The sequence below is a fragment of the Galeopterus variegatus genome, unplaced genomic scaffold (genome assembly GCF_000696425.1).
Source record: "Galeopterus variegatus unplaced genomic scaffold, G_variegatus-3.0.2 Scaffold1703, whole genome shotgun sequence".
Lineage (NCBI taxonomy): Eukaryota > Metazoa > Chordata > Mammalia > Dermoptera > Cynocephalidae > Galeopterus > Galeopterus variegatus.
Genome location: NW_007727814.1, coordinates 170,618 through 185,428, shown reverse-complemented (window position 1 = coordinate 185,428; position 14,811 = coordinate 170,618). Strand labels below are relative to the sequence as shown.

The 14,811-nt window shown below is 41.1% G+C and overlaps 1 protein-coding gene across 2 annotated transcripts in view; it reads left to right on the top strand.

Moving 5' to 3' along the window:
- The window catches only part of CREB5 (cAMP responsive element binding protein 5), a 255,669-nt gene that overhangs the window by 151,735 nt on the left and 89,123 nt on the right, over nucleotides 1-14,811 (top strand). For both annotated transcript variants that reach the window (XM_008578502.1, XM_008578501.1), the window contains exons 2-3: nucleotides 3,081-3,207; nucleotides 8,264-8,374. In XM_008578502.1, coding sequence (XP_008576724.1) covers nucleotides 3,081-3,207; nucleotides 8,264-8,374 — 238 coding nt within the window. The remainder of the gene's footprint in view (nucleotides 1-3,080; nucleotides 3,208-8,263; nucleotides 8,375-14,811) is intronic.

The following is a 14,811-nucleotide window of genomic DNA, read 5'->3' as shown; positions in this document are numbered from 1 at the left end:
AACGGGAATAATATGACCCACCTACCACACTGCATCGTTTCAGGTCACATAAAATTAAGGATGTGAAAATACTTTGAAAAATATGAAGCACTGTTTACATGCAATATAAAAAGTTTTGTGCAAATATAATGCATTAAATAATAGTAATTCTTATTTTAATATACACAAAGGGAATTACAAAATTAATTCAATTATTCTGATACCACTCTAACCTCCGTGATATGAATATTCTGGACAAATGATTGTTTCTTGGGCCTAGCTACGTAAATCATGACCTCGGTCTAGTTGTTTATACACCTAATGATGAGTAGGCACAAACTTTTTTCGTTTTTGTAGTTTTAAAAGCCCAAGCAAGAAGCCTAGAAAACTTCAACATTTGGAGATTCGGGAGATAATTTACAGAATCTGTGTAAAACAATAACCTTAAAATTATTTAGAATCCAAACACACAGGGATCTCAAACATTTTTTCCCTCCAAGTATACATCGCTAATTGGTCTGATTGGTATCATTAGGAAATTATTGTAATCCCAAGGGAACCCTGTACTCTGACCTGCTTTCTTAATTAATGAGGAAATACTTGATACGTTAAAATCTGTAGATTAATGCACAGTGTGGAAATAACTTAACCTAATAAGAACATTGAATTAAATAAATCATACCATTCCCCAACCATTCTATACAAGTTTGGGGAAGAATTAAAAACTTGTTTTAAATATAATTACTTTTGCATTTCCATCTGCATCACCGTTAAGTTGTTCAACTGATTTGTGTTTAAAAAAGAGCACATCAATAAAACTGATAACCACGATTATTTCTAACATGTCAGGTTGGAGACAGAATGTAAATGGTGATCATATGTTGCCCTTTGTTCATGAAGAAGATATTGCAAAACAACATAGAAAAGAAGAAATGTCTTTAGTTGTCTTTTCTATAACAGTTTTGTTTGTCCCTAATTGTCTATACTTGAAGCATTTCCCCTGGGAAACAGAAATATGGTAAAAGGCTGTATGTATGTATGTGTAGATGTATGTATTTACATCTATTGTGATGGATATACAGAAGAATAGAGAGGTGGATGATTAGCTACATGTAGGGGTACTCTCAGAGTCTTTTGCATGTGAAAGTAGGGAGTTCCGATTATTAATCTTGGACTTAGAGATTAAACATTGGACTTAGAAACTATTATTAAACATTATATGCTTTGATATACAACTATATTTTCTTTTCAATAAAGTTCTCAAACTAAACATTAAAACTGGAGAATATAAACAAACACTGGCTATTGACTGAGCCCTATTTTGTACCTATCTGACTCTGAGATTTTAAGACCCAGTGAAGTCACAACGTACCATATTATTTTGGAGCAATTGAAACCAGCGGTCCCCTTGAACTATAAAAGCTAAAGATCCTTCAAAATCCCTGGTAGTCCTTACTGTCAATCCATACTCCAGAGGTCCCAAGGCCACATGTAAATATCCATAGTACTTACTTCATTAGCTTATCTGAAAATGCTCAGTTCATTGTTACAAGCTTCTTACATTAGTCTGTCTATGTATCCACTCACACACATGTTCTACTGACAAAACCGGGTGCAGTTTGTGTTCATCTGCATAATCTCTGTGGGAAGGCTTTATGTTCTTTCATATTTTCACATATACACCTTCCTGAGCGTATAAATCTTGACTAATTTATGGCTAATCCTTCTATCACAGTGTGTGACTGAGATAGCTCTATCTCCAAAACAGTTCTTGGGCAAAAAGAGTGGAAAACTTCATCTTTGGAATTACAACAGCAAAGCAAAGGAAGAACATGCTGGCATTTTTTCCCCATTTCAGTCCCCTACTTCTCATCACCCACGGGAGATAAATGACCTGCAAAGCAACAGCTCCTCCTGCCTCTGAAGGGGCTGCCCTCCCCTGAAGCCCAGAAAAGCACTGCCTGCACGGGGACATCTCTGTCTGCAACCTGTACCCAGCATTTAGGACGAGGGAGTTTTCTTCTTCTTTTTTTTTTTTTTTTCAGAAAATGCATTAATTCTGGAAGCACTACTTTCTTGCATGACATTAAGGATAAGATTGTTTAACATGGAAGACTACTCAGAGGTCCTGAGAGGTTTTTGTTTGTTTGTTTTGTTTTATGTGTTTGTTGTTAAATCTTTAATGGTTTGACATTTATACAACTCCCCAGAGCAAAAGCATCAGGAGATTGAGAATTTAGCTGCAGAGGTCACTTGTTTGCCATTTTTAATAAACACAAATAATTCCCTTTTTCCCTCAGCCCCACATTCCCTGGCTCATTAAATCAATTTAAGGCCCTTAGATTTTTTTTTTTTCTGGCAAATTGAGGCAAAAGCTTGAACTATGTACTCCCCCGAGGAATGCTTACCCAAGTCCTGCAGGTCAAGCCCAAATCAGTTTCTGTCAAACAGCCTAACACCTCGAGTTATTATGAAATGAGAGATTGGTTATTGGGGGCTGGGCTCTGCACTGGCCCTGAGAAAGGCCAGCTGCAGTGCCGCCCCAAGATCCGGCTGCTTTGGTTTGTGTCCTGACTTTAGTTTTTTCCACTCACAGTGGAGAACTATGAAAAAGTCAAAATGGATTTCTGTCAGGAATTCATGAATGAAATCCAGGGAGTGAAAGTGTATCCAGAGCAAAGCTGGGTGGGCTTCCAGGCAGAGGTGTGGGAGAGTGTAGATAAAACACATGTACACAGATCTCAGGCTCTAAGACACTTCAGAGGGCTGAGACTTCCAAGTAAACACAGGATTTCACCACAAAGTTCCTTTCCTAACATGCAGGGGTTGTAGGAGATTTACTGACTTGTTTCTACTGAACATCGGTTAGATAATGGAGGTCAGGAAATGAAGTGGAATTTGATATATTAACTAGGAAGCAGCAAAGGAAGCCAGGCTTGTGTTTTATTTGTTATTATTTCCCTAATATCCTCAATTATGCTGCTCTCCATCAGTGGGTCTGATCTGGTGCACATGTGAGGGTGTTGTCCCCGTTGTTCTGGACACTGGTGAAACAGGCCCAGGGCATCAGGAGTAATGTTTGTTGTTTTTCTTTGTTCCAGGCCTGTCCCAGGCTCTCTATCTTCTCTGCTACATCTCCACAACAGACAGAGACAGCCCATGCCAGCCTCCATGCCCGGGACCCTGCCCAACCCTACAATGCCTGGATCTTCCGCCGTCTTGATGCCGGTAAGTGTTTCTGTGTGTCTCACAGTATCTTCTCGCTTGCTCTGAGCTTGCCACTCTTGAAAGAGTAAAGGAAGAGCTGAACTCTAAGCTTCCTAGAACGAAGGCAGCTGCTGCTTAATGGATGATTGAGCTGTGTGTGATTTAGCTTTGAGGGCCCAGTTGCCTGTCCCAAGGCCTCTTGCTGGCTATCCCATCCTTTATTGCATTGCCATGAGGCATGGTCCTATCTTCCTGCTGGTGACGAGCAAGCCTATGACACCCAGGGAATAGAATTTGTTCAGGGAGACAGGTTTTAGAACTACTCCAACGTCCACAGCTTGGACTGTATATAGAGTGTCCTTAAATTGCCAATGAGTGGCCAAGCCAGGATCCAGAGTAGTAACTGTAATCACAACAATAATAAAGATCAACAAAAAACAGAATAGCTGCTAATATGAATTCATGCTCATCATGTTCTGTTATTCATGGTAGCAGCATTTATTAAGGGCTTACCATATGCTAGTCACTTTCCAAGCACTTTGTCAGCACATGAAACAATCCTGTGGGATAGGTCTGCTATTCTCCCTTTGTGAATGAAGAAAGCAGGGCAAGTAATTTGTTTGGCTGGGAAGCACAGCAGCTGTTTTGAACCCAGGAATTCTGGCCCCAAGGCTCATTCCCTCAACCATTACATGATACATACATTCTCTCTCATCACTCTCACAACAAACCTGTGAGGTAGGCATGCTATTATACTCATTTTACAGATGAGGAAACTGAGGCACAAAGAGGCTGAATAACTTGGCTAAGGTCACAGAGCTAGGAGGTGATGGAGTAGGATTTAAGTCCAGGTAGTCTGACTCCCCAGCCTCCATGCGTAATCATTATATTATACTGCTACCTTCTGAAAACAATAGATAAATGCAGAAGGGAGATCCAGACTGTTCAGAGGAAACCTTTATCTCCTTCCATGGGATCTCCACCCTCTACCTCTTCTGCCTCCTCCTTGCTATGGGCTTTGGTGAAGATGGCTGTGTTATTGTTCAAAGGCCACAGGAGTTCTCAAAAGCCCTAGAGGTGATATGGCAATTCAATTGAAACCCTCCTACAACAATATTAACAATACATAGCCTTTTAGCATTTTAAGAAATTGTCTACATTATTATTTAATTTTATTCTCACAGCAGTCCTGTGGTGACTGGCCGGTGCAGGGATCCAAGCCCTTGACCTTGGTGTTAGAAGACTGCTACTTAACTAACTGAGCTGACCAGCCCGCCACAGTGATTGTTGATGTACTCATTTTACAAATGTAAATCTGGAGAGTAAGAAGTTGAGGGAATTGTGTAATGTCACACAGCCTGCCAGTGAAGACTTGTGACTGGAACCCACACCTCAGTTCACAGAGTAGCTCAACTCATCCCTGGTAGAGCAATTTGCTCGTGTGTCTCAGTGTAAGCAGGAGTGGAGAAGGGCTTGCTGAACTCAGTGTAGAGAAAGGGACCTCCCTACTATAAATACTGGGTAGACCAGGCTAGAAACAGTTTTTGCAACAGTGAGCCAGAGGACAGATTGATCTCATTGGCTTTACCTGCAGTGTTCTCCTTACACCCCTTTAGATGAAGGAAACCAGCACCATCAATGTAATCATCCTGGGTTTTACTCAACCAACTAATTGCATGAAGATTTCCACCACAAGCTGTCTTCATTTAGGCTCTTGTCCAAGATTAGTTTCTTTTTAGAACTTCTATGCATTTTCCAGAAAAATACCACTGCAGAGACCTTTCTTTCTATTTGGCTAAACTGTGTACCATTCCCAGGGACAAGGGTGGGACACTTGGGCTGAAAGAGCCCAGAGGAACGGTGCCTGGTGCCGGTTTCTGCCACATCAACTCATTGTACAACTTGACCTCCTATTGATGCTCTGAAGTAGAAACAGAGGCTCAGGTGCAGGGTCCAGGGCCAGTGTAGACAGAAAGTCAGGGAAGCCACCCCCAAGAAGCTCCCAAACCTGTCAGTGACGTGTACAGCTACCATGACAATAGGTGTCAATCTAGAACAGTGATTCTCAACTGGGAGTGATTTTGTGTCCCGGGTGATATTTGGCAATATCTGGAGACACTGTTGGTTGTCACAATTGAGGCAAGTGGGAGGTACTGGCATCCAGAGGGTAAAGGTCAAGGATGCTGCTAAACATCTTACAATGCTCAGAACAGCCCTGCAACAAAGGATTATTTGGCCCCAAATGCTAATAGTGCTAGACTTGAGAAGCCTTGGTCTTGAGTGACGCTAATGTTACTAGTGAAAATTAACATAAGATCTCTAAAAAGTATAACCCTAAGAGTCCCAGGCCATTGAAATCTGGGCCTTTTCTTCCTTATTATCATGTCCCCAGTTCCTGTGCTATACCTTTGTCATTTCAAGCATGGCAAAAGGGGAGTATCTTCCCCTAGAGTTTCTGCCCCGGGAAACTAAGATTCCCTGGGTGTAGAAAATAAGTCTATGACTTCAGATGAAGGTGAGATTCTTAACTGACTTGTAACGCATGCTCCCAGGCCACACATTTTACAAAGGCTGGGTCGAAACAAGATGATGAATTTGTTCATTCATTCATTCACTCATTCATTCCACGAACTTTTGTTGATCACCTTCTATGTGCCAAGTACTGTGCTGTGCTAGATGCTGGGGAGAGGTGAAGAACGAGGCGGGCATTGCCTTCAAGGAGTTCACTGCGGTGTTTTTTCTTATCTCGAAAGTCAAATGCTTTAATAATTTGGGAACATGAGCACCCATTTGTAATCACAAAAGCTCAGTGAACTATGACATTCTAGCTCCAGTTTTCCGGTGTGTGAGAACAGTGAACTTCTTCACCTGGGTTGCCCAGTGTTCAGCAAGGCCACTCCCATCTGCAGCCTCTTGATTCTCCCCAACTCGTGAAAGTCAAGCTTGTGGCGCAGACAGAGCCTTGTTAGTGCAAAGCACCAAATAGTCATTTTGAACAGGCTCTGATGACACTCCATGTGTGTGAGACAACCATCGTTAAACAGAAAATGCAATTTTTTTTTATAGATAGAGAAATCAGCCTGTTTAAAACTGGTATTTGTGAGTCACAGGGTAGAAATAGTCATAGACTATAACTTTTCCAAAAAGTGGGAAGCCTTGCTGACCATGGGTCCAGAAGCCGCAAGCAGACTGCTCTCACCTTTTTGTGTAACTAGCAGCTTGGAAAACTCTGGACAATCATTTGTTCCTCTGAAAGATCCTTCTTTGGAAAACTGAAAGCAAAAGCTCTTTTGGGCTTTGGTGTTCCTCCTCAGGAGGGCCACCCATTAGAATAAAGGGTCAAATGCTTTTCCAACTCTCCCATCCCCCAGCCTTTGGAAGTGGGAGTTATAAGTTTATACACACTTTTTAGAGCAATGAAACTCTTGAATTCCTCACAACTTAACAGAGTATGTGAACGTACTTAATAGCACTGAACCTAATGTACTTAATGGCACTTAAAAATGGTTAAATGGTAAATTTTATGCTATGTATATTTTACCACAATTTAAGAAATAATTTTTAAAAAAAATGAGTACCTAGGCTGCCCGGAAATTTAGGGTGTATGTGGGAGTGACCATTTTATTTTACTAAATTGGTAGGGCCTCAAAAAATGTTACTGAAGTGCTCTGGAATGTATAGAAAATTCGTCCTCATTGGCTTCTCGAGAAACAGTTTCCCACATGCACACACTGCCAGATAACTGATCAGCTAATTTAGGAGAAGGTAGGGCTGATGGTGCTTTGCTTTCACAGGGAGTATCCACCCATCAGTGAGAGGAGAGCTGTTAGCCAGCACCTCTGCTAAGCTACAGATTAATGTCATAATTACATGCCTCGGGGGCAGACACAAGAGGAATTGCAGATATAGCGTCTCAACAGTGGAAGGGACCTTTGAGGGCCATTTAGTTCAACTTTCACTCTCAAGCTCTGCTGTTGTTGGTAAGATTTCCATCTTCCCCTCTTTGGACACCTCCGCTGATGAGGAACCCCTTACTTTACAAGACTTCCTAGGCTCGCCCTGAGTAGAAACCTAAAATTTCCAACAATTGCTTTCACTTCCATCCTCTGGCAAATGGAGACACACGGAAGGCTCTATTTTCTTTCTTCCCTGAGGAAAGTCGAATTATTTTCTGTGTCATTCTAGTATTAAATGAACTTGCTTTATTCTCGTTCTCTGAAAAGTGTTAATTTTCTACTAAACAGAAAATATTATTAATCAGACACACCCTTCCTGGACCGAAATAGACATTTTGCTGTATTTACTTTTTAAGAGAAACCCCTGGAGACAAACATGCCAAGACTCAACGCAGGTATTTGAGTGATGTGAATCCTAGACACATGGCCAGCCAGCAGGACATGGCTCACAAGGCCCTCAGCTGCTTTCTCCACCCATCCAAGGGCCTGGCCCTGCTGCAAGGACTGCAACTGCAGCTGTGTAGGGTCTTGAGCAGGGTAACAGGGAAGAGGACCTGCACCAGGGGTAGCAGCTCCAAGCCCCATGCTGGGTCATTCTGATTGTGCTTATGAGCTAGAGCAACAGAAGACCCACTGTATTTGAGAGCATTGCTTTTAAAATTAATTTTGTTTATTTTTTTCTTATTTCCTAATAAAAATGTAGAGAGAGCAAAAAAGCCATAGATATCCTTAGAGAACCATTTGTGTATGACATATCCTTTCGGCATCTTCCTATGCATATATTACTCTTTACAACCATAAAAATAAACATAATTAGTGGTAGCTGAGTGTTTGCAAAAGTGGAAATATTCAGCTATTTTGTATGGAAATTATCTACAACAACAGCACAGCTCTGTCTGGCACGGGACATACTGTAGAGAAGGCACAGCTTTGCATGAGTCTTTGATATGCTTGGGTTCAAGGCACAGGAGCACATTGCTGACCATACACCAAACCACAGGATTTCTCAGGAATTCTTTTTAAAAATGCTAAATGATCCATTTGAAAGAGAAGTGCAGCTTTGTCCGTGACCAAGCCTGCCTTTCTCAGACTTCTAATTCTGTTGCTTTCCTTTCTCTTAGATGGAGAGACAAATGTCCGTGAACTCCAGCATCATGGGGATGCAGGGTCCAAACCTCAGTAATCCCTGTGCTTCTCCCCAAGTCCAGCCAATGCATTCAGAAGCCAAAATGGTAAATAACAGTGATAATCATCCTTGCATGAGTTCACAACTTTTTCTTTTGACTTTTACTCTGACTCCAACATTTCAGTTAAGCCAGGTAGAAGGCTCTGTCTTTGTTTTGGTGAATAGGTCTTTCTGTGCAAAGGCAGTACAGAGATTGGCTCACTCTTTGAGGATATTTGTTACGGACTCTTGGCGTCCGATAACCAGTAACAAGCATTGAATTGGTGCGTGGTGTTAATGAAAGGGACATTGAGACCTTTAGGGAGATCCATAGGAGTTGGGGCGAGATATGCCCAAGTACGGTATACATATTTGCTCATCATGTGAAATAACAAGAGTAGTCCAGAGCTTCTCCTTCTTTAAGGTAGTTACAGTTTCAATGCTGCTCTTCCTGTTGTAGAAATACTTTGTGTGTTTTGTTACAGTTGTCAGATGTGATGTTGATTTGAACGGATGAGAGCCTTATTTTCTTGCAACCCTCACTGAAATGCATGATTTCAGGTGATAACCTCCAGTGACTTTTAACATATGATATTTGCGTGCAGTTAAGGTCAGTCTTTACAATCACAGTGATAGACTTATGCATCTATATTCTACTAAATATTAATAAAAGCCGTGCATGTATGTTTTCACAATATTAAGTAAACTTGCTGGTTATATTTAGCGGAGTTACTTGAAGTAGGTCATCCAGTTTTCTGAGACCACAATTAGTAATGTTATCAGATGACAGCAAAATACGCTGCAGCAGATTTTTTCATATCTGATATTGGATAAGGATAGCTTTTGTAGAAGTTGGAGATTTATCTGGTCTGCTGACTGGCGGCATTAGGGACTATGTCTGATGGTTGGTGGGAGGATGTTATTGACGGTTCTGAAAGTTAGCCATCAGTTCCTGTGCAGGGGTGGAATCAGACCCAGGGACTTCCTTTTCAATGTCAGCAAGAGTTTTTTTGATGCCTGCTTTGGTCACTTTCTCTTGAAAACTTCACTAATTTGACTTGCAGCTTCTTGACCGAAAGAATCAACTGAACTCTCAGTATTGGCTACCTTGGGCAAATAAAATCTGTGGTCAAGAGAGTTCTTTTTGCTGTGCCACAGTCCCTGTGACATGCCAAATGGCACCAGCCTCTGCAGCAAAGCTCGTTAAATCTTTTTGGAATTGGCAAATATTTTTTCAACTTAAGCCCTGCAGAGCCAAACCAAATACTTGCTGGCAGAATAAAGCTCAAACTGGCATCTGTTCTAGAGACCAAAGTAATGCTATTTACCTTTTTTTTTTTAAAGGAAAAGAAAAAATGAACTGTGAATGTACTTAAGAAAAACAAAATTAAGTTCTCCATGTGTATGAATTAGTCTTCTGGTTCTGAGTCTGAGATGTTACTTCCCCAGATGGATTATTTCCGAATCTTCTTTTTTGCTTCAGGGTCCATATCCCTTTTAAGGGACCTTCCAACCAAACTTTAGGTAGATTGTAAAACACAATTCCAAACTAAATTTATCTGCCAATTAATTTTCTGTGGATTTTGTGCTACCACTTGACTCAGAAGTATCCTACCTCTCTTAATGGCAAAGAAGGAAAATGCTTCCAAAGGTAATAATCATTTGTATGTATGAAATAAATTATACAGTATACAGATTGTATACAGGTTTATAATCATTTGTATGTATGAAATAAATCATACAGTATGGCAAATTAATAGTGAAAATGTCAGCTGGAAACAGAGGGAATTGGTCTGTACTTATAAAAATAGTGTGACCCCACAAATGTTTGTCAAGTTAAATTTACTGAGCAAGTATACCACTTTGATGCTTCGTGTTCTAAGCAAATGACTATTTCCAGGCCCTTGATGCCTGGCTCAGTGCTCTTCATCATGGAGTTGGGGCTTTGGGAACACAGCTGTCCTCTCTTCCCAAAGCTCCCACTTCTACCCCTCTTATTGCCAATGCATTAATCCAAAGAGAAAAATGCTCTTCATCATGGAGTTGGGGCTTTGGGAACACAGCTGTCCTCTCTTCCCAAAGCTCCCACTCCTACCCCTCTTATTGCCAATGCATTAATCCAAAGAGAAAAATGGTAGTATGGGCCACTTATATATGGAAGAGTAGCATTTACTTAGTAGCTTGGAAAAGTGTTAAGCAAGTGAATTTTAATACATCACTAAGCATCTCTGTTTTTATTATGCTTGCTTTATTCACTGGAAAAACCAGTCATTGCCATTAACTAACCATATAGTATTTTCTAGCAGCTTTTGGGCTGCTCAGATGAAAAGCTTTTATGAAATACAAAGCAGTGAAGAAAAAAAAATCTTCCACGATTTTAATGTCAGCCAGAGCCTCCCCAGGTTTCTCTGAACTATGGGCTTTGTTGTTCTATGCCTAATTTTCTTCCTGTGGAAGACTGGAATGGATTCCAGATTTCAACTAAGACTCTTGTTTCACTGTTTTCAAGGACTTTTCCAAAGGTCACACATGGGCTATTGTGATGAATGCACTCCGCAGGGTGTGTTCTCAGAGCACACAAGTAACCAGAGAGCTACAAGGGAGGTGTTGCCCACACCAAAACACTGCAGACTTATTCTCCTGGGGACAGTGGTGTCAGCATGTCCATTTCAAACTCCCTATTGGACTCTGACAAAAGCCATCTTCCTGAATGTCTGGTGAAATTTGGGGGTCTTGGACATAGACAAAAACTTACGACAAGATTACTTTAAATGTACAATTTTGTTAGAAGCTCTCTGACCAGTGACTGCTCATTAGAATGCATCTATCTTCCTTGCTCCAAATTGGTCATTTCTATTGTGGACGAGAGCAAACTGGGTGTCCTTAACAAGCTCCACAGTGCTTTAATCTGGGACATCCTAAATCAAGGAGCACACGGGCTAATCTTTTGATTTGGTGTATGTTAGTGTCAATGTACTGTAGCCACATCTGTCCAAGCTAGTTTTATCATAATTCTGATTATAATTTAGTTTTATGGATTCTTTTTCTGTGCAATTAAGCCAACAGACATAGAGCCTCACAATTATACAAGTACATATGCACATATTAGATTTTGTTTTGGAGTCAGAGCAGACTTCAAGCCCTGAGAGCCTTCCATCTTTCTACCTACCCAAAATATTAGGCTCTTCCTTTCAGATTCCTGGGATTGGTGTGTGTCTTAGATGAAATGGGGTCTGCTAGAAAGAAATTCACTGAATACCTGGTGAACATTTTTAACATTCATAGGGGAAAGGGAGGAAAGGATGAGGATGAGCAGAGAGGAATGGGGAAAGAGAGGAAGGAGACAGAGAGGGTAGGCCAAGTGCAGACACACTGGGACACATTTCCTGTCTCTGTGGGTTGTGGGCTATTCTGTAGTGCTGTGGTGGCGATGTTCTCAGAGTTCTGAAGATTTGTGTTCATTTCTATTTGTGGGAATTAGACCAATTCTGTCTAGCTTTGAAAGAGGTTTTTGTTTTTGCTTTAAAGAAACCCATAATAGGTTTGAAAGCTAAGTCAGTGGTGGTGTTGGGCACTTGGCCATACACCTGTCTTGTGTCTCACTAGTGATGAGGTGACTGCTACCATAGGGAAACCAATTGAAATGAAGGATGGAATATAAACAACTCTTCAGGGAGGTTCCGGCTGCTCTGCCCAGATTTCACCTTACATTTGGACCAGGATTAGCAAAANTAGCTTTGAAAGAGGTTTTTGTTTTTGCTTTAAAGAAACCCATAATAGGTTTGAAAGCTAAATCAGTGGTGGTGTTGGGCACTTGGCCATACACCTGTCTTGTGTCTCACTAGTGATGAGGTGACTGCTACCGTAGGGAAACCAATTGAAATGAAGGATGGAATATAAACAACTCTTCAGGGAGGTTCCGGCTGCTCTGCCCAGATTTCACCTTACATTTGGACCAGGATTAGCAAAAGCTAGGGAGTGTTGGTACTAGGGGGAAGAGAGACAGAGCTGTGACCTGATTTTGCCCTCAGGACAGCACCATGAGAGGCATTGTCTCCATTTTACAGATGAGACAACTGAGGCTCTACGAGGTTAACCCAAACCAATGACATATCTCTTAACAAAAGGTAAAGTCTCAGACTCTAATGACAGAACTTTTTGATCACAACATGGATCCTTTGGATAAAAATAACATATGGTTACCAAATGTCAGTAACCAGCAGATTAAATAAAATTCTTTTGGGTGAATTGGGTTAATTTATATTTACATACAAATGGGAAACAAGAATAGCAGGGATAGTTTAGACCTCCGGATAGCCTGGAAAAGACGTGGAGTGGTTGGTAGTACTGAATTTCCCCCTAGTTTTAACCAGAGCTCTGTAGCCTCACTGACTGGTCCAGTTTCACTGCTTCTTCATCCAAACACATTTTGTCTTGACTTTTCTTATTTTACATGTGTGGCTTCCTCTCTTGATTTATTGGAAACTCCTTGAAAATACTCCTTGTTTCTTGTACTGTGAAAGGCCCCATGAATGAGAACTGAGTTTAACCGAGTGAGTTGAGTTGAAGTAATAGAGCTGGGAGTGGGATGGAGAGGGTAGGCAGCAATGGTGGGGATAAGAGAGGATGAAATGACATGAATTCTAAGCTAAGCAACCAGCATGTAAAGAGTAGCTGACTATGTTTGATTTCTTTGAAAGACACCTAGAAACAACTTCTGTCGTATTTTTTTCTTGAGAGAGAAGCAATCTGTCTGTTTCTTAGAAAACAGAAGTTGGAATATCATTGCGCTCCTAGGAATTGGGAGCGATCAGTACTAAATGTTGTTTTTTTCATTGTGATAGACTGGTCATGCTGTATTTTGGTCCCTGATTTGTTAATACCTCATCTATAGTTAGGTTTGCAGTTTATTGAATACATATATACATTAATGAATGAATGAAAGAAACAGAAAAGACTGGCGAGTCAAAGCCTTTTAGAGGCAGAGGGTACTTAGTGAAGACCTTGTCTAACTGCCTGTTTTCACAAGTGAGGGCACCAAGGCTCGATAAAGACTTAGGGAGATCAAGCCTTCACTGAAACACAAACCTGAGCCCTGAACTTGGCCTTCAACAATTCTAGTCAGCTCTGTGCTTTTCCCATCAGCTGTACAGATAAATCACTAGCAGCAGTTCTGTTGGCTCGTGATTCACTCCTCAGGACTGGCAGACAAGAGCTAGGTGGTAGAGTGAGCAATCCGTGGTTAAATATCTACTTTGTTTTGAATGTCAACCTGGGTGTGTTGTGTTTGCCTTTTCCTTCCCTAATTATCAAGCATATGGTGCCCCTTGGCCACCCACTGTCCAACAGATAAATCACAGAGAAGCCTGGCTCCGCATGGAGTTGCCCAGGAAGCTTACACACATGAAAAGACAGACTCCAGGTAACATGTCTCTGGCACTCTTGAGAAATGCAGCACTTCGATTTGCCTATTTGCTTTAGTCATCCCCAGCTTCGCTTCCTAAAAGTGCAGAAATAAAAAGCAGTGAATGAATAGGCTGTCTGCTCCTGAGAAGCTTTGTGGCCAGGCAGGAAATATTGCTGACTTTAAAGAAGCGCTCATTAACTTTTGAATCGTGCTAGCAGCCGTGTGTCCCTGTAGCTGGTGATCAAAACACGGTGATGAACTGAACTAAGGTGGCCGCTTTTTTCAGAATCCTCCTCCTTCACTGCTGTGAAAACCACTGTCCAGGGTGCAGGTATATAGGAATTATGTAAGATTCCATGACGACGACAACATCAGCAATCTATACTCTCACTCATATGTATGATGTGTCTCATTTAAAGGCAATTTGCCTTCTTAAACACCATGGTAGAAAATTTTAATTGTCAGCGTTAATTAAGCACTTATGTATGTGGCAGAAACTATGTTAAGCATCTTGCAATGCATTCTCATTTAATTCTCACAACAGTCTGATCCTCAAGATATTATTCTTAATCTCATTTTACAAATGAATAAACCGAGAGGTTGGATGGAAGAACACCCAACTGGTAAAATACGGTGTTGGGATGTGAACCCAGGCATTGGGCCCTTGGTCACGGCCCTTAACCATAGTGTTTCGCCAGCAGTAAGGATGATTATCCTATGAGTTTATATTAGTACAGCACATTACAAATTGCAAAGCACTTTCAAATACATTGTCCCATTGGAGCCTCATAGCAACACTGTAGGGTCACCAGGGGAATATTAGTATCCTCATTTGATAGACACAGAGAGGTCAAGTGACTTTTCCAGTATCACACAGTGGCATAATGAGACCGTAGCCCAGGTTTCCTTTAGTTTCTGTCCTTTTTCTACTATATCATCCTGTCTTTGTGTCCTCATGGGAACATTCTGAACAAAAGCAGGCCTTTATAAAAATAAAGCATAGTGGTATATAGTAAAATGAAGCTCAAATTAATAGCTCAGGCCCAGCCACCTCTTACCTTATGCCTATTAAATTCTCTAGGCCTCATCAACTAAGT